This window comes from Gadus macrocephalus, chromosome 4 (genome assembly GCF_031168955.1).
Source record: "Gadus macrocephalus chromosome 4, ASM3116895v1".
NCBI lineage: Eukaryota > Metazoa > Chordata > Actinopteri > Gadiformes > Gadidae > Gadus > Gadus macrocephalus.
In genome coordinates, this window is record NC_082385.1 from 2,947,987 (window position 1) to 2,967,074 (window position 19,088).

The 19,088-nt window shown below is 45.6% G+C and overlaps 1 protein-coding gene across 4 annotated transcripts in view; it reads left to right on the forward strand.

Moving 5' to 3' along the window:
- Window positions 1-3,317: 3,317 nt before the first annotated feature.
- Window positions 3,318-19,088, forward strand: part of LOC132454943 (uncharacterized) — a 103,749-nt gene continuing 87,978 nt past the window's right edge. For all 4 annotated transcript variants that reach the window (XM_060048562.1, XM_060048568.1, XM_060048569.1 and 1 more), the window contains exons 1-9: window positions 3,318-3,375; window positions 4,525-4,654; window positions 6,628-6,775; window positions 8,935-9,063; window positions 11,033-11,086; window positions 11,221-11,347; window positions 13,305-13,473; window positions 13,731-13,830; window positions 14,174-14,270. In XM_060048562.1, coding sequence (XP_059904545.1) covers window positions 3,353-3,375; window positions 4,525-4,654; window positions 6,628-6,775; window positions 8,935-9,063; window positions 11,033-11,086; window positions 11,221-11,347; window positions 13,305-13,473; window positions 13,731-13,830; window positions 14,174-14,270 — 977 coding nt within the window. In that variant the 5' untranslated portion in view covers window positions 3,318-3,352. The remainder of the gene's footprint in view (window positions 3,376-4,524; window positions 4,655-6,627; window positions 6,776-8,934; window positions 9,064-11,032; window positions 11,087-11,220; window positions 11,348-13,304; window positions 13,474-13,730; window positions 13,831-14,173; window positions 14,271-19,088) is intronic.

Below are 19,088 nucleotides of genomic sequence, written 5' to 3' on the forward strand. Positions count from 1 at the left end.
AAACATTCATGGAAGAAACCATTAACAAAGGTAATGCAGAGCCTGCCCCATGGACATCAGAGGGACAGACAGAGTGGTACCATCTGCATCACAGCATCTATCACCCCAGAAAACCAGATAAATTGAGTCATTTTTGACTGTTCGGCCAAATTCCAGGGTGTTTCTCTAAACAAGGGTGTTTCCAGGGTGTTTCTGCTAACTGGTCCTGATCTAATCAATCCTCTGGTAGCAGTACTTTGCAGATTCAGGAAAGAAGCTGTAGCCATAATCTGTGACATTGAAAGAATGTTTTATCAATCCTCTGTTACTCCAGCATTCAGAAATTATCTGAAATTCCTCTGGTGGAAAGGTGGAGATCTGGAGAAGGAACCTCAGGAGTACAGGATGGCGGTTCATCTCTTCGGAGCCGCTTCGTCTCCAGGATGTGCCAATTTTGGTTTAAAGCATCTAGCACGACAACACAAAACTGACTATTCCATGGCTTCAACATTCGTGGAGAAAAACTTTTACGTTGACGGTTTAGTCAGCGTTTCATCAGCCGAGGAAGCCAAAAAACGGATCACTGAGTTGCAAGAGTTGTGCAAAAGAGGAGGCCTACGCCTTCACAAATTCAACTCAAATGAAGAAGCAGCGCTCTCTTGCTTAGATCCCTCTGAAAGAGCAGCAAACATTGAGCCTCTAGGTTTTGATCCAAACCCATCAGAACGTGCTCTCGGCATTCAATGGTCGATAAAGGACGACGCTTTCAGCTTTAACATCAGCTTGAAAGATCAGCCTTCAACTCGTTGTGGTTGTTTGTCTGTCATCGCCTCTCTCTACGATCCACTCGGATTCATCGCTCCATTCAGCCTAAGTGGAAAACATATCCTTCAGGAGCTTTGTCACAGATGATATAAAGCCACGGTGGGAGGAATGGATAAATGGTCTTCTCAAGTTGAAAGAGGTCTCAATTCCAAGATGTCATGACTTTCATAACATTGTCAGTGTAGAGTTACACCATTTTTCAGATGCCAGCTGTGTAGGATATGGTGCATGTTCTTTTGTACCTCAGGTACAAAAATTACAAGAATGAAGTCCATTGCAGTCTTGTGATGGCAAAGGCAAGGGTCGCACACTCAAAGGTCACAAGTATCCCAAGAAATGAACGCGCAGCAGCGGTGGTTTCTGCAAAAGTAAGCGTCATGTTAAACGGTGAGCTTGACATGAACATTGATCAAGGATTTTTCTGGATTGATTCGCAAGTTGTGCTTGGGTACATCAACAATGATGCCCGTAGGTTCCACATATTTTTTGCGAACCGTGTTCAGCTGATTAGAGATAATAATAATCCAAGTCAGTGTTATTATGTGGATGCCTCAGAAAACCCGGCAGGTCACGCATCCCGAGGTCTTCATGCTCAGACCTTCACTCAACGAACTGGCTGCGAGGACCGAAGTTTCTCTGGGAGCGTGACTTACATCTAACACCCAGCACTCCAGCAGAATTGCTCGTCGGTGATCCTGAAGTCAAGACAATTCAGGTGCTTGCAACCGAAGCCAATAATTGAAACGATATCCACCAGCGTCTGAGTCAGTTTTCCTCATGGACAACACTTGTAAAGGTGGTTGCAAGAATCAAGAGACTGAGTGCTAAACAAAAACAACATAGTGAACGTGTGACTGTGGAGGAGCGTGAGAAGGCTGCTGAGGCAGTGATTAAAATCACACAGCAGCAAGCCTTCCCCCATGAGATAAAGACGCTTCAAGGTGAAAAAACCTCCCAAACTCAATCTCTCTCTTCAGTCTTGATCTCATTTGGTCTGAAGGACTTCTCCGTGTTGGTGGGAGATTAAAAAAGTAATCTCTCCCACAAAATTAAGTACCCAGTCATCTTACCAAACAACAGTCATATGACTAAGCTGATTCTGTCCCACTGCCACGCTAAGACATGCCATCAGGGTCAAAGCCAGACACAAATGGAACTTAGGACAAATGGATTCTGGGTCATTGGTGGCAGCAAGCTGGTTGCTAAACTGATACTTACCTGTGTGCTTTGCAGGAAACTTCGACGGCCGACAGAGTACCAGCGGATGGCTGAACTCCCTAAAGAACGTCTTGAAGCCTCAGCACCTTTTACAAATAGCGGCATGGACTGTTTTGGCCCGTTCATTGTAAAGAAAGCCCGCAAAGAATATGAAAGATATGGCCTGATTTTCACAGGTCTGTACTCAAGAGCTGTCCATAATCGAGAGATTTGTCGACAGACTCATTCATCAACGCATTGAGATGCTTTATCAGCCTCAGAGGAGCTGTCCGACAACTACACTGCGACCAAGGTTCTAACTTTGTTGGCGCCAGAAATGAGTTTAAGGAAGCACTTAAACAATGCGACACCAAGCTACTGGAAATAGTCCTGTCTGAGAAGCAATGTGAATTTCTCTTCATCGCCCCCTCTGCCAGCCATGCAGGCGGTGTCTGGGAACGGCAAATTAGATCTGTTCGAAATGTGCTGAATGCAACCTTCGCCCAGTGCCCATGTCGACTTGATGACGCCTCTCTCAGAGCACTGTTGTATGAGGCCATGGCAATCGTTAACAGTCGCCCATTAACAGTAGATGGAATCAATGATCCTCATGCGCTGGAACCTTTAACACCGAATCATCTCATCATGATGAAATCTAAAGTTGCTCTTCCTCCCCCTAGAGTATTCGTGAAGGAGGATTTGTACGCTACAAAGAGATGGAGAAGAGTTCAATATCTCATTGAACAATTCTGGGGTCGAAGAAGGAGTATTTGCTCAACATATCCATAAGACAGAAATAGCATTCACCTCAGCGCAACCTCAGAGCCAATGATATTGTCATCATCAAAGACGACAACCCGAGAAATCATTTGCAACTAGGACGAGTGGTGGAGTCTGTTTAAGACAGCGATGGCTTAGTCCGTCGTGTCAAAGTGCATGTAGGAGAGCGAAAGTCTCAAAGAAAACAAGATCCCCCTTCCAAACCCTCAGTTATTGAGAGACCAATCCAACGATTCGATTAGTGCTTCTCCTTGAAAAATGATGTAGAACAAACAGTTATGTGCACACTGCTTTAGTGATATGATGTGATACAAATCATTTGTATGCCTCTGACAGTTCAATGTAAAGTAATTCATTAATAAAGAAATTAGTGAAGAAATCCTGTACAATTAATTTGCTTATTGTGTATTTGCTCATTCATTGTAGCAGGTGTAAATTGCAGTTAATTTCATCTATAAATTATGCCAGTTTACTTTTTTGTACTTTTATTTGACGAGCACCCCCCTTATTTTGTGAGTGCTTCCTGTTATCAAAGACGCTACACTTCCTGCTCCCTCTCGGCAAAAACCACATGCTCACGAAGCTACAGAGTTGGTAAAACATGCAAACGAACTATTTACATGTCATATCCTTTGTTAAAACTTGTAAAAGGTTATTTATTGTGGTTCACTCCGTGTTTCTTGTGTCATTGTATTTCTAGTGTAAGGGCTGGTACCGCAGGCTGACCTCAAACTTAGCGCGCTTGGAAGCAGAAAGAGGTAGTAGGAGACTTATGGTGTATTCATTGTAAAAAGAGTGGTTAATTTTTTTGAAACTGAGAGAAACTCAGTTTTCTCTCAGTTTCAGTTTTATTCGGTTTAAAAAAAATAAAAAATAATGTGAACATGATTTCTATGTATTATTTACTGAAATCTGGTACTATGGCATTTGTATTTCTGTCCATTTTCATAGTTTTCACGGTGTCAGAAGGTGTTAAAATGGCAGTGGTGAAAGGAGGAGAGAATTAAAGTCGAACCCCAGTCGAAGCTCTCTGCATCCTGTGTGGTATTTCCAAGTGGGCACCTACACACACATTGAAACAGCGACGGCAGTCAACCATGCAAGGCGATAGCCATGCATGGTTGACTCTACTTAGATAAATGAAATAATACACTGGTTTATAAAAAGAAACAACATCACATTGATCCACCATTCTCCAGGCTAATAAGCATTTTTAAAACAAATCATTGCAATACTTGGCAGGTGATTAAAGCTTATCATACGGGCATTGAACTCCTACTATCATGACCAGCAGATCATTAGTCAAAGTGACCTTTAGTGCACTGAGACACACGTCACATACTACCGACATGGGGGATCGAACCCAGAACCTTTCCACCATCCTGCCCCAATGATGATGATTTACATTAAGGGGATTTAGAAGTCGCTTTTATTCAAAACGAATTACAACCATTCATTCATTCACACCGACGACTTGAGTCGACCACGCAGGGCGACAGCCAGCTGGTCAGGAGCAGTCAGGGTGAGGTGCCTTGCTCGACACCGCGACACAGCTAGGACTAGCAACCTTCTGGTTACCAGCCAACCCGCTCTTCCTCTTGAGCTCCCGTCGCCCCCTGTCCACCATCCTGCCCTCATGATGACGACGACGACGATGATAATGAAGAAGACGATGGTGTGTGTGTGTTTGTGTGTGGTGGATCCTAGTGAGGCATGCCCCGTGTCCCCTGTGTGTGTCCGCAGCAGGAGAGAAGCTCTTTCAGTCCGTCGGCCAGCCCCCAGCCCAACTCCACCTCCTCCCCCGTCCATGCCCCCGCCGCCCGGCCCACCGGCCGCATGGAGGAGGACCCCACCCGGCTGCCCACCCACCTGCGTGAGTCCAGCGCACCTGCGCCACAGACACAGACAGACAGACAGACAGACAGACAGGAGTCAACCCGGGTTCCTGGCTCTGTATTTTTATTTAACATGTGAGGACCCCAGGGCTTTCCTTCGGGACGCCTTCAGAGAATGATTACAACTGCAAGGGCCTGCGGGTCACAAGTCCTCACCCGAGGCCTGTCCTGCTGTGCTATTTATTTCCTTTATGACAGATGGAAGACAGAATATTCCCCTCAAGGCGTCCTCTCTCACACATCGGTCTGACACACACACAAACACACACACACACACACACACACACACACACACACACACACACACTCTTATCACCCCCGGCAGCCTTCCGTTTGTGCACACGTGTACACACACGTGTGCACGCGCACACACACACACACACACACACAGTGTTTGTAGTCCATGCACAGCCAGTGTTTATCTGCTTTGAACAGTGAACTATCAATAAGCTTGCCTTGCTACATAAATCCAGGGAAATCATTTATAGTAGTTTACGATGTAATTACCGTATTTTCCGGACTATAAGTCGCGGTTTTTTTGTAGTTTGGCTTGCCCTGCGACTTATATTTCGAAGCGACTTATATGCCAAAATTGTGCGTACATAATCTTTGGCCGCAAGATGGCACCGTCATTCATTAGGCCTACAACTGAACGCTGCAAGCCTACTGCACCACCGAATAAATTATAAATAAACTAGACCGTAGACAAAACAAAAGAGAACACAAAATAAAATGCCGCCAAAAAGAAAAAGCTATACTGCACAATTTAAACTGCAGATTATAAAGTATGCAGCCGAAAACGGCAATCGAGCAACAGAAAGAAAGTTTGGGGTGAGTGAAAAACTTGTCCGGGACTGGCGAAAAGCCGGGACTGGCGAATAGCCTATATTGCTATTGCAATTATATTCAGTCTCTCCAGACTAAACGTTCTTGTTTAAAAATAAATACGACTTATACACCGATGCGACGTATATATGTTTTTTTCCTCGTCATGGAGCATTTTTTGACTGATGCGACTAATACTCGGGAGCGACGTACAGTCCGGAAAATACGGTAAATGGAATTATGGCTTTGTTTTAGATAAAAACAAATAACAAATTCATGCCAGAAAAAAAATATGCATATCATTACAAAGCACCATGTTGAATAACTTCAAATATTAAACGGATTCAATTCGACATTCTGTTTCTACACTGTATATTGTATATCAAAAGCTTCATTGAATGTGATTTCGTTTCACGATTGTATTTTTCACACATCATCCCTAGAGGTGAAATTCAGTTCACCATTCATCCATTGAGCCAAATCCACATAAAGAAGTTGACTAACCAACAAGAAATTTTTAAGAAAATAAAATGCAGACTTCACATGGAAGAAAGACTACTGGGGGCAGTTAATTTCAACGTCAACATAAGTTGAGCCTCGTTTTTTTCGAATTCATTTTAAACAGTGCTGTCTTTTCCTATGTTCGAAAGGAAGCACCTTTTCATCTCTCCTTGACCCGATGACGTTTTCCACAAAGGTTAAGTAAAGGAGGCATAAAGGTTAGGAGATTTGACTATTCGTAGAGGCCCCGGATCTGCCGTCATTCTCCCTGTGCCTCGCACTGTTAAACACAACAACAGTCATTCTTTTAATTTTGGGTCCGGCTACCAATAAAGCTAACGCTAAAGCGCTGTGCTTTAGTCCCCAAAAAGGTAACGAAGCACCGCTCTGGACTGTCCATCACCACGGCGGTTCTGAACCTCAGTCATCCCGGGACCTGACGTGTGGACCTGATTGTGAGGGAGGGGTTTGGGTCCAAACCCCTCCCCCAAACTCAGACACTGGAATGGCACCCACACACCGGGGGTTCTTTGCATTGTCAGAACTCCCAACTGGATCTTCCCAACCCTTTTTGGGTCCTGAGCCTTTTTGCAGTCCCGACCTGTTTTATGTTTCCCCCCTTCAGCCGGTGTTCTGGGACCAGGAGGACGTGGACGAGTGGCTGCGCTGGGCGGAACGGGAGTTTACCACCACCAGCTCCTCCTTCCAGATGAACGGCAAGGCCCTGCTGCTGCTCACCAAGGAGGACTTCCGCTCCCGCTCGCCACACTCAGGTACACACACTCACTCACTCACTCACTCACTCACTCACTCACTCACTCACTCACTCACTCACTCACTCACACGCAGTACGTAGGTGTACACACATTATTATGGATACAAACACATCCACGTGACGTTGGTATGGACCCACACATGTTTGTATGAACACACACAATTGCAAGAACACACACACTTGCAAGAGCACACATGCACACTCACTCACCAACGCAAACACACATGTTTACGCGCACGCAATATTATGGACAAAAACACATTCATCCACGTTAGTATGGACACACACAAATGTTTATTTGGACCAGTGTAATAACGCAGTTTAAAAGAACGGCGTTAGGTAACGCCGTTATTTTTTCGGTAACGGGGTAATCTAACTAATTACTGTTTCCGTCGTTACAACGCTGTTACCGTTACTGTACGTTAAATGCGGTGCCCTACTATGAATTGATTGAATAAACTGCGTAACGCACCCCTGGCTCCAAACACAAACTGCTAGTGAGGTGACCGGGTGGGTTAACAACAAGATAAGCGATTGTGATTGGCTAATGCAGAGTCATGTTTCATGGTAGCCAATTGGAGCCAGTGTTTTTACACACAAGTCTCACAGGCCACACACACACACACACACACACACATATCCTCTCTTACTCATTGGTCTGACACACACACACACACACACACACACACACGCACACACACACACGCACACGCACACGCACACACCAAACAGATTCGATGAAGCAGCAGAAATGGCGAGTCCGGAGCAATCCGATGAAAAGTTCCACAGCGTTTGCAACCAAGCAAATTAAAATTCAGTTGGAAGTATATCAGGATATATATATATATCAGTCTTGAATGGGCAGTTCAACCATTTAACACATTAAGGCCAAGTGAAAACTGCTCAGAAAAATCCAGATTCTTTGACATATAGCAACTTTCTTTTTTTACAGTAACGCAAATAGTTACTTTCCCTGGTAACTAGCTACTTTTATTATAGAGGAATTCAGTTACTAACTCAGTTACATTTTGGAACAAGTAGTGAGTAACTATAACTAGTTACTTTTTTAATGTAACGTCCCCAACACTGGTATGGACACACACAATTGCATGAGCACACTCTCATGCACACACACGCAATATTATGGACACAAACTCATACATCGAAGTGAGTTTGTACACGCACACACATGCACACGTTAGTATGGACACACACATGTTTGTATAGACACACACACTTGAAAGAACACACACTCATGCACACACGCTCACGCACACACTCATGCACACACACACTCATAAAGTGTGTTTTATGAGCGGGAACATGGGAGGGCTTTTATTCAAAAAATAAATAATTCCAACTCTGAAGTCAAGTCAACCAAGTCTTAACAACTTGTGGTGACAATCAGAGAGAGAAAACCTCTGACCCTGTGTGTGTCCTCTAGGTTGACCTCTGAACCTGTGTGTGTGTCTCGGTCCTCTAGGTTGACGTCTGACCCTGTGTGTCTCGTCATGCAGTAGACGTCCTCTATGTTGACATTTGATCCTTAGTGTGTGTGTGTGTGTGTGTGTGTGTGTCGTCATGCAGGAAACAACCTCTAGGATGACCTCTGACCCTGTGTCTGTCTCTGTAGGAGACGTCCTCTAGGTTGACCTCTGACCTTGTGTGTCTGCCTCTGTAGGAGACGTCCTCTAGGTTGACCTCTGACCCTCTAGGTTGACCTTTGACCCTGTGTTTCTGTCTCTGTAGGAGACGTCCTCTAGGTTGACCTCTGACCCTCTAGGTTGACCTTTGACCCTGTGTTTCTGTCTCTGTAGGAGACGTCCTCTAGGTTGACCTCTGACCCTCTAGGTTGACCTTTGACCCTGTGTTTCTGTCTCTGTAGGAGACGTCCTCTAGGTTGACCTCTGATCCTCTAGGTTGACCTTCGACCCTGTGTTTCTATCTCTGTAGGAGACGTCCTCTAGGTTGACCTCTGACCCTCTAGGTTGACCTTTGACCCTGTGTTTCTGTCTCTGTAGGAGACGTCCTCTAGGTTGACCTCTGACCCTCTAGGTTGACCTTTGACCCTGTGTTTCTGTCTCTGTAGGAGACGTCCTCTAGGTTGACCTCTGATCCTCTAGGTTGACCTTCGACCCTGTGTGTCTATCTCTGTAGGAGACGTCCTCTATGAGCTGCTGCACCAAATCCTGAAGCAGAAGAAGGCCCGCGGCCCGTCCTCCTACCTGCCTAGGAACTCCCTCCACCCACTGCAAGAGAGCTCCATCCAGCACCTCAAGCTTAAAGGTCAGTCACACAAGTGTTTTTTCCTTTTTTTTTTTTCTTTTAGGATTTACATTTGTGTGTGTGTGTGGGGGGGGGGGGGCAGGGGCGGCATGAGGCTCAGGAGGTAGAACGGGTTGGCTGCAGTGTTTCCGCTAGAAAATATTGGTGCCGGTCATGTGACCTGGAAGGTTTCATTTTAACGTTGTTGTTATTTTTTACTTCTTTCGATATTTGGAAGCTGTAAAGCGTGCCGCTGCTGACTTAAAGTCAAATGTATCAAGAGTGTCTCTGCTGCTTTCAATACGCATAATACGCCTCGTGACTCTTCCTTCCCCAAGGCGGCTTCAATGAGCAGTCTTTATTAGAGCTTAGATTGGCCCAGAAAATCAAGCCCGCACCGGCCCGAGCCCGGCCCGACACATTCGACATTTTTTTTAATACATGTGTAACTTTGTAGTACACATTTGTTACTTAGGCCTACTCTGCTAAATATATATGTGAGGAATAATGTATAGAACGCCTGTCATTATCGGGAAAATAAGCCCCGACAGGGTGAACAGGACACCGACGCACAGCGAAGGTGTCTTGCTTCGCCTTGAAGGGGCCTATTTTCGATAATGACTGGCGACGTTCTATACATTATCCCGCTTATTAAACGGCCACTTGCCAAAATGAAAAAAATAACTTCACATGGTGTGTCTTTTTACAATTTATTCAATACCAGCATTCGTAGTGTTGATCAGCAGTGAAATAGTCCGCCAAAGACGGTGACGTCGCTTAGCAACCGAAGACGCTGGGGTTGACAAGTTACCGGACTACTACCCATGCAAGTGAACGGAGTGTTCCACGGCATTGAGAAGACCTGTGTAATAAAGACCCATAATATTTCTGTTTATGGCATAGATTTCTCCTCAGATTAGTCCAATAAAGCAATGATAAAAAAAACAAAAACACAAACGCTCGATCAAAGGCCCGGCTCAAGGATAGCTGTGGAAAATATTGGCGGGCCAGGTCGGGTCAATCAAAACCCTCATTGTTTAACATGAATTGGCTAAAAAAATGACCACTGTAGCATATTTAAACACAATTCAAATTGTGCAGAGAATTATTTCCATTGGTCATTCTGACCGGAGACATTTAGAATTTTCGGTCCTCCTCATTTTTTACCGGTCAATGACCGGTAATTACCGGACAACGGAAACTCTGTATAGATTATCCATATTTTTCCAGGTATTGTATCGAAGTTAGAAAATCCAGTATCGTGACAACACTACTATAAACGCGATTGTGATCGTGATTATTAGACCTACAAGAAACGTGAAAGGTAAAAAATACATCTCTTTACTACTACCTTGGACATTTAGTTATTCACATTTGCATAAAATCCAGATGAAAGCATGCAGGTTTACATATAACTGGGCGATAGCTTTAATAGGTTGCAACGGTGGACTGAAATCACTTCATGGCACGATGTGACCATTTGGTAAACAAGTAATCAAAGAAGAAGTTTGTTAATTTTAAACACGTAGATGTGTGGAAGAAGCTAACATTCAGCTTCAGTCTGAGCTAGGATGAGTTTTCTGAGTTCCCCAAAATAAGGCCAGGTGCCTGGCAAAAAGAGGCTTGCGGCGTTCACGATTGTGATTTTAATTTGGGCAAGTTAACATTACATTCGGGCAAGTCAAGCATGACCTGTACTTGCCCGATGGGCAACTGCTTTTGAAACCCTAGTGTCAACCCCTGAATAGTGTTTAAGATTTGGCTCCATTGTAAATCTATTTACCTTATATTCTTGTAGAATTTATACTTAAAGTTAACCTTAATTATACTTGTCTACGTGAACTGAGAGATAGACTGATGTCATTGACTGCAGAGGAATGTCTGTATGATCCTCTGAGGTGTTGAATAAGAATGGAACAAGGTCCATTTTAAAACTACCATTGTGCTCGTCCATTGAAAATAGTTGTTCATTGTTTGATTTGTTTTTCAGATAAAACCGAGATTTGCATGTACTTCCTTATAGGCACCTGTAGACACACCACAGGTGAGTTCAAATGAACGGATCTTATTTAAAACTCAATTGTACACAAAAAACCTGTTGCCACCTGAGCACCAGAGATTACCTGTTGTGTTAGCCGTATGACAACCGATAATCCTGTTCCTCCCTGTCTTCTTCAGAAAGGTGTTTCCGAGCTCATTACAAGCTGCCTTACAGCTGGGAAGTTCTGGAGGGCCATCAGTGGACGCTGCTGGATAGCTCGGAGAAGATAGAAGAGGATTACTGTAACCCCAAAAAGACATACAGGTATGGGACGGACGACAGTGTATGGGACTGAAGGTGCTGATAGGATGAGGAGGCTCTAGTCGTTACAAGCAGACCTGCCACTGCTCGTACGTCTCTAGTCAAAACCCTTTGGTTTAAATTAGCCTACTCTATATAATAACAGTTTGAAACCCTTTTGGTTTTAATGTGCCTATTCTGTTAAATCCAAGTTTGAAACCCTTTTTGTTTGAATTAGCCTACTCGATTTAATACCAGTTTGAAATCATTTTTATTTGAATTAGCCTACTACTTGGTTTAATACCAGTTTAAAACCCTTTTGGTTTAAATCAACCTACTCCGTTTAATCCCAGTTTGAAACCCTTTTAGTTTAAATGAGCCTATTCTATTTAAACCCAGTTTGAAACCCTTTTTGTTGAAGTGAGCATGCTCGGAATAATACCGGTTTCAAACTCTTTTTGTTTAAATTAGCCTAGTCCATTTTATCACAGTTTGAAACCCTTTTTGTTTTTAATCCCAGTTTGAAACCCTTTTGGTTTGAATGAGCCTATTCTGTTTAATCCCAGTTTGAAACCCTTTTTGTTTAAATGAGCCTACTCGGTTTAATACCGGTTTCAAACCCTTTTTGTTTAAATTAGCCTAGTCCATTAATACCAGTTTGAAACCCTGTTTGTTGAAATGAGCCTACTCCTTTTAATCCCAGTTTGAAACCCTTTTTGTTGGAATAAACCTAAAATCCCAGTTTGAAACCCTTTTTGTTGAAATTAGCCTACTCCGTTTAATCCCAGTTTGAAACCTCAGTTTGCTCCGGTTGATTCCTAGTGTCCCCTAAATCCTGTCTATTTTTCATTATTGAATTGATTGAACAAGTGTTGAGTTGCGTTTTTATGCTGCACGTGTGATCGCTAAACCCACTTACGCCTCGTTTCCACATACGTACATTCTCGTATGCGATCCAACCGTCTCCGACCGAAAGTCCATTCATTCCTATGTGATTCTCCGTAATGTCCGTTTTTCCTCCGAGACTCCTCCCCTCCGTAAAATTTCTGTCCGGTATGTCCGTAATATACGTTCAAAAAATTTAACTTTCGCCGTCGTTTTACGGAGATACCGTATGGAAGTTTTTATGTTTTTCACAAAACTTGTAAGTACCTGGCAGGCCAAACTCCTCACCGATCTCTTTCCAAGCCTGGTTGGTTTTGTTTTTATCTATCTCTGTATATGTCGATCCTCATGTTCCAAAGTACCGGTCTCCTAAAAACGGCCATTATCATACGCTCCCACATCTTTTGTCTCATCTCATTTTCGTCCGCTTATCCGGGGTCGGGTCGCGGGGGGAGCAGCTCAAGCAGGGGGCCCCAGACTTCCCTTTCCTGGGCCACATTGACCAACTCTGACGGGGGGAGTTTTTCTTACTCCTTTCCAAGTAAAGGAGCAGCGGCTCTAATCCGAGTTCCTCACGGAGGGCTGAGCTTCTCACCCTATCCCTAAGGGAGACGCCAGCCACCTTTCTGAGAAAACTCATCTCGGCCGCTTGTACCCGCGATCTCGTCCTTTCGGTCATCACCCAGCCCTCATGACCATAGGTGAAGATAGGAACGAAGATCGACCGGTAGATCGAGAGCTTTGCCTTGCGGCTCAGCTCTCTTTTTGTTACAACGGTGCGGTAAAGCGAACGCAATACCGCCCCCGCTGCTCCGATTCTCCGGCCAATCTCACACTCCATAGTAGCCTACCCTCACTCGCGAACAAGACCCCAAGGTACTTGAACTCGTTCACTTGGGCTAAGGACTCATTTCCTACCCGGAGTAAGCAATCCATCGGTTTCCTCCTAACATCTTTTGTCTGTAAATAAATTCATGCCCGTACGTAAAACACTAGCGACTCCTTCCGTAAATTTACGGAAGCACGGATACGAAAAACATACGTATGTGGAAACGAGGCGTTACTGAGGGTCAACGGTGTGTGATGTTTCCTGCAGCATGGTGGATGGAGGAGCGGTGTGCTTTGACACCATGTTGCGCAGACTCCAGAAGGTCAGGCGTCTCTCCTCCATCTCCTCAGTCCTCCAGCCCCCCTCCATACTCACCACTGACTGGCTCTGGTACTGGGAGGATGAGCATGGGAACTGGAACCAGTACGATTCACCGGTGAGTTCAGTACCATCACAAAGCGGCGTCAGCCTGACTCGGCTCACATCCGCAAACGCAATAATCTAGCCGATAGTTTGTGGTTTGTAAACTTTAAGTTTAGAGTGCTAGGGGGTCAGGGTAGATAATTGGTGGCAGACTAGAAATGGTGGTGGCGACCAATTGTGCTTGAATATTTTATTCGAAGAACTGATTTGAACAGACAAATAGAAATTCTTAACTGGGCGTGTTTTCGTTTCCTTGCACGCTCGCTCCAGACCAACAGCAGCACAGAGCTGGAGCAGAAGTTCCAGAAGAACCCCCAGGCGGTGGTGGAGTTCACCGCAGGGTCCCAGGCCTACACACTCAGCCTCCAGGGTGAGGCCGGTGCAACGTGACGTTGCTAGGGAGTTTGAACCCCTGGGACCAAAGAGGTTCATTACATTAACATTTAGGGCATTTAGCAGACGCTTTCATCCAAAGCGAGTAAGCGACATACAACCACACACACTCGTCAGGAGAGGTTAGGCTGAGGTGTCTTGCTCATCGACACCTCAACACTCAGGAGCCAGGGATCAAACTAGCAACCTTCCGGTAACAAGTCAACCCTTTATTAATGATCTGTTAGGTGAACTCTCTGTGAGTCACTCCAGACAGCGTGTGCTGGATGACTCAATTGAAACGTAGCATCATAAGATTTGTATTCCTTTTCATTTTGCAGACATGATTCAGACCAATAAGAGTTACGGCACCAAGAGGGTGGTGAGGCGACGGCCTCGGTTCCTGTCCTCCGCCGACATGCAGGACATCAGGACAAGGTGCGTTCCACCTGGAGGACGGACTGCCTCTCTGTTTGCCTTTAGAGAAGTCAAATGTCTTGGTCCCGCTACACCAGTGGCTCTCAAACTTTTGCTACTAGTGTACCCCCGAGGCGGTGGTCCTTCGGCAGCGAGGCTCCGGCGGGAGACAACCACGGTCAACAATCCCTTTCTCCTCCATTGTCGTGGTTCAGTCTACTTCAGATTGATATGGACGTGGAAGAGCGACGCAGTCGTTTGAGATCCATAATATCGTCTGGAGGCTCACACAGCTTTTGGCCGTGAGAATGATGATATAGATATCTATGTATAATATGATATTATTTAGATATTATTTAGATAGAGAATAGAATAGAAAGCTTTATTGTCATTGTACAAGTACAACAAAATGCAATGAGCAGCTCCATAAAAGTGCACACATGTTATCGAATATAAATATATAATAATTTACAAAAGCAATATATAATATAAATAAATAAATAAATAAATACAAATGTAAGTATACACAGTAAAACTTAAATACACAGTAAAGACTACCAACAGACGACAAACATCAGTGCAGGTCATGGTGACAGCTTTGGGAAAGAAGCTGTTCCTGAGTCTATTTGTTTTGGCAACCTGCCAGAGGGCAACAGGTTGAAGAGATGGTAGCCGGGGTGGGTGGTGTCCTTCAGGATGCCTCTGGCCCTGCTGAGACAGCGGGAGCCGTAGATGGTGGTTAAGGAAGGCAGAGGGCAGCCAATGATTCTTTGCGCGACGTTTGCCACCCTCTGCAGTCTCTTCCTACATAGAGCACCAGGACTCCCGTGTGTTCTAGAATATTTACAGAACACGGCTAAAGGCTGTGTGGCCTCACAATTGCGATACATCCACTGTAAACAGAGCGCATGGTGCCGTGGCCGCAAGCTGCTCAGGGCGACGCCCCCCCTCCTCCTTGACCCGCCTCTCTCCTCCCCATTTGTATTAAAGCTACAGAGACCGAAACGGCGCATTTGGGGAAAGCTCAATGTGCGACTGGCTCGTAGTGGCTGTAATTCTGCACCACGGCTGAATTTCGGGAACGCCCACTAATATCAATATTAAGCATCCATGAAGTAGCATGCCATGGGACCTTTAACTTTACGATTTTCTGATTACCCCCTGCAGTACCCCCCACTTGAGAACTACTGCACTAGACAGTATGAAAAAAAGCAAACCCAGGCCCAACCCTGATGAATCCTATCACTTTCACTTTTCCTGCTTTATGACCAGGAAGCTTTGGGAAATGTTAAATTTTTTCTGAATCAAAATTTCCATGTAGAGACGATTATACAACCTCAGAAATCACCAGTGAGTGCTCCAGTTAGGCGACTTTGTATTGCCGTATCTGCCGTCATACCTCTGTCCTAATATTGACCCTCACATTTCAGATCGACACAGACCAATTCTACATCGGGCACTTTGGACCGCTGACCATAAAATAGACACAGAACGGGTCCTTTCTATTATGCTTTAGGTGAAGTTATTCATTTATTTTTTATTTCAGTAGAAGGCCTCCAAATGGTCCACCAAATGTCCATGCTTTTCCCAGACACTGGGACAAAACCCAGGTTCCTGAGATTGGATACAAGGTAATTATAATCCTTTTTATAGGGTTACATCAAAGGGTTACATGCAACAACATTACCTACATTTTCTTTTTTAGGTCGAGATCATAAATTCCATGTGCTTTTAGAAATGTTATATTCATTATTAGAGAGATGATGTTAACCTTATTCAGATTTGTATCCAGTATTGATGGTGACGACATCCTGGTGATAAATACAGTTAGGATGTATTTAAAAAGATGAGTAATCAGTATTTAAAAAGATGAGTCTCATGACATACACCTTTGGGTTGTTCTAACTGTTCTCAAAGGTAAATTAAGAGCTCTCTCCTCTGTCTCTGGTAGAAAGTACTGCTGCAAGATTCATCAGAAGAATACAAGGAGGTGGAGACGCTGTTTCGTCAGAAGATGACCACCTTTGACATCGTGAAGATCGAGAGGATTCAGAACAAGAGTCTCTGGGACCAATTTCAGTTGTACGTCGGTTAGTCGGAAATGCCCTAGAATGGCCGACACAAGGGACTCAAAACGATAAAGCTTATATGATCAACCATTTAAAATTAGTTTTTTAAAACTTTGCGTTATCGGTTGGATCACGCTTTTATAACGTTATCTTACGTTATAACATTATCTTATCTTTATAACGTTATCGTTATTTTTTGTGACGTTTTATAACAAATAATGATCAACTGCAATTTTAACTTTTTTTTTTTTAATCTTGTTCTTTAAAAAGGCAAAGGGAACAAATGAAGACGAGGAATGGGGGCCGTAACGTGGCCGAGAGGAAGCTGTTCCACGGCACAGACTCCAAGTTCATCGACGCCATCTGCTGCTCAAACTTTGACTGGAGGATCTGCGGAACCCACGGGACCGTCTTGGGCAAGGGTAAGCTAACGCAACAACATCGCTTCAGGACTTAAAGGTGCGGTGTGTACGATGAGGGGCATCTAGCAGAACAGACTTGGCTGAGATTGAATGTTCAAAATTGTGTTTTAGTTATTGTATAGCCCTTAAAAAAGTATTGTTAATTTTTACAATGAGCCCATGCCGTGGAGGCGGCCATGCTTCTTCAGAAGCCTAGGACGGACAAACTGCTCCAGAATTTAGAATTCAGGCTGTAGAGTTTAAAATGTTAAATCTTAATCGCTGCCATACTTACACTATCAAACTATGAGCAAAGTACAGTACAGTACAGGCCGCCTTACATTTCCTATGTCTTTTGAAAGGGAAAGGTGAGGCAGGGGTGATATTCGGTTGGTTGCAATCTGCAACCTCACCTCTAGATGCCACTAAATCCTACAGACTGCCACTTTAACAACTGACATGTGTTGGAACGGCTTGGATAACCAAAGGTTGGGTTGTCTCCTCTCCTCTTCTCTCCCCTTCTCTCCTCTCCTCTGTCTCCTCTCCTCGTCTCTCTCCCCATCCCCAGGCAGTTACTTTGCCCGGGACGCCAGCTACTCCCACCACTTCACCGGGTACACCTCGACGGTCCGCTCCTTTTTCGTGTCCCGGGTGCTGGTGGGTCACCACACCTGGGGCTCGCCCGACTACGTGCGCCCCCCCTCCAAGGACGGCGGGGACACCCTCTTCTACGACAGCTGCGTCGACGACATCCGCTCACCCTCCATCTTTGTCGTCTTCGACCGGCCTCAGATCTACCCGGAGTTCCTGCTCACGTACGAGGAGAAGGCGTCGGCCGTGGGCTACTCGTTGTCCGGGTTACTGATCGCTGTTGCCGCCGCACCGGTGGTAATACCCATGCCTGTGGTGAAACCGACGCCTGTGGTAATACCCACGCCTGTGGTGAAACCCACGCCTGTGGTGAAACCGACGCCTGTGGTAATACCCACGCCTATGGTGATACCCACGCCTGTGGTGAAACCCACGCCTGTGGTGAAACCCACGCCTGTGGTGAAACCGACGCCTGTGGTAATACCCACGCCTATGGTGATACCCACGCCTGTGGTGAAACCGAAGCCTGCGGTGAAACCCATGCCTGCACCCAGAACCACGCCCCCTCAGCAGTTCACTGGCGCTTGCTCTAACTTGAATGGCGTACTGCCGCCACAGCTCTACCGCCCCCTCCCAACAGCCCGACCCAGCCCCCCCCCGCCCACGTCTGTGGCCAGAGCCACGCCGGCACATCGCATCGACGGCGCTTTCTCGTACTTGAATGGCGCCCCGCCGCCACAGCCCTACCGCCCCCACACAACAGCCCTACCCAGCCCCCCCCCGCCCACGTCTGTGCCCAGAGCCACGCCGGCACATCACATCCCCGGGGCATTCTCGTACTTGAATGGCGCCCCTCTGCCACAGCTCTACCGCCCCCTCACAACAGACCTACCCAGCCCCCCCCCGCCCACGTCTGTGCCCAGAGCCATGCCCGCACATCGCATCCCCGGCGCGTTCTCGAATGCCGTCCCGCCGCCACAGCACTATGCCCCCTAACAACAGCCCTACCTACTTGATCGTCCTGAGATGTAACAATGCAACCCTGCATTCGCTGCGGCGCTCGTCGTCGGATGCATCAGTTTTACGCCGCATTCAGGACATATTCACACTACCTCCGTCCGTCTACGGATCTCACTGACTGCATTGGACGCTCTCGAAATGCATTGTGGGTCCATCCGTTCTCTCGTTACTGTTGCTTGCGTCAAAAGTTGAGAAATTTTCAACTTTTCATGCAGCGACGGAACCTTCGGCCAATCAGATCGTGTAATGCAAATATACGCAAGTACACTGTCCAATGAAATCGTCTTTGTAGTAGAACCCGGGGGAAACACATGGATACGTCAAAAAGACCCCATCCGTCGACGGACGGGGGCAGTGTGAATGCGTCGTCACACTACATGCGTCCGTCAACGGATAACCGAGGGCGTGTCTGACATATAGGGGACAAGTCTTTGTGGATTGCTTCCTACTACAAAGCCGATGTGTGGATGTAAATACAAAAGATGACACAAACAACTGGCGACTAAAAACAATCCAATCCAACAATTCCACATTTCTTTAAAAAAAATATAACGGCCTGATTTTTCCTGCTTCTTCCTGCTTGTTATTGCTAAATGGTTCCAGTAGTCGCGTGGAGTGTATTTGCATAACCATGATCTTATTGGCCGATGGATCCGTCGCTGCCCGTCGCTTTAAAATTCTCAACTTTTTGACGCAGGCCACGGAGCCGACAGAACGGACAGAACCACAATGCATTTCGAGAGAGTCCCATGCAGAGT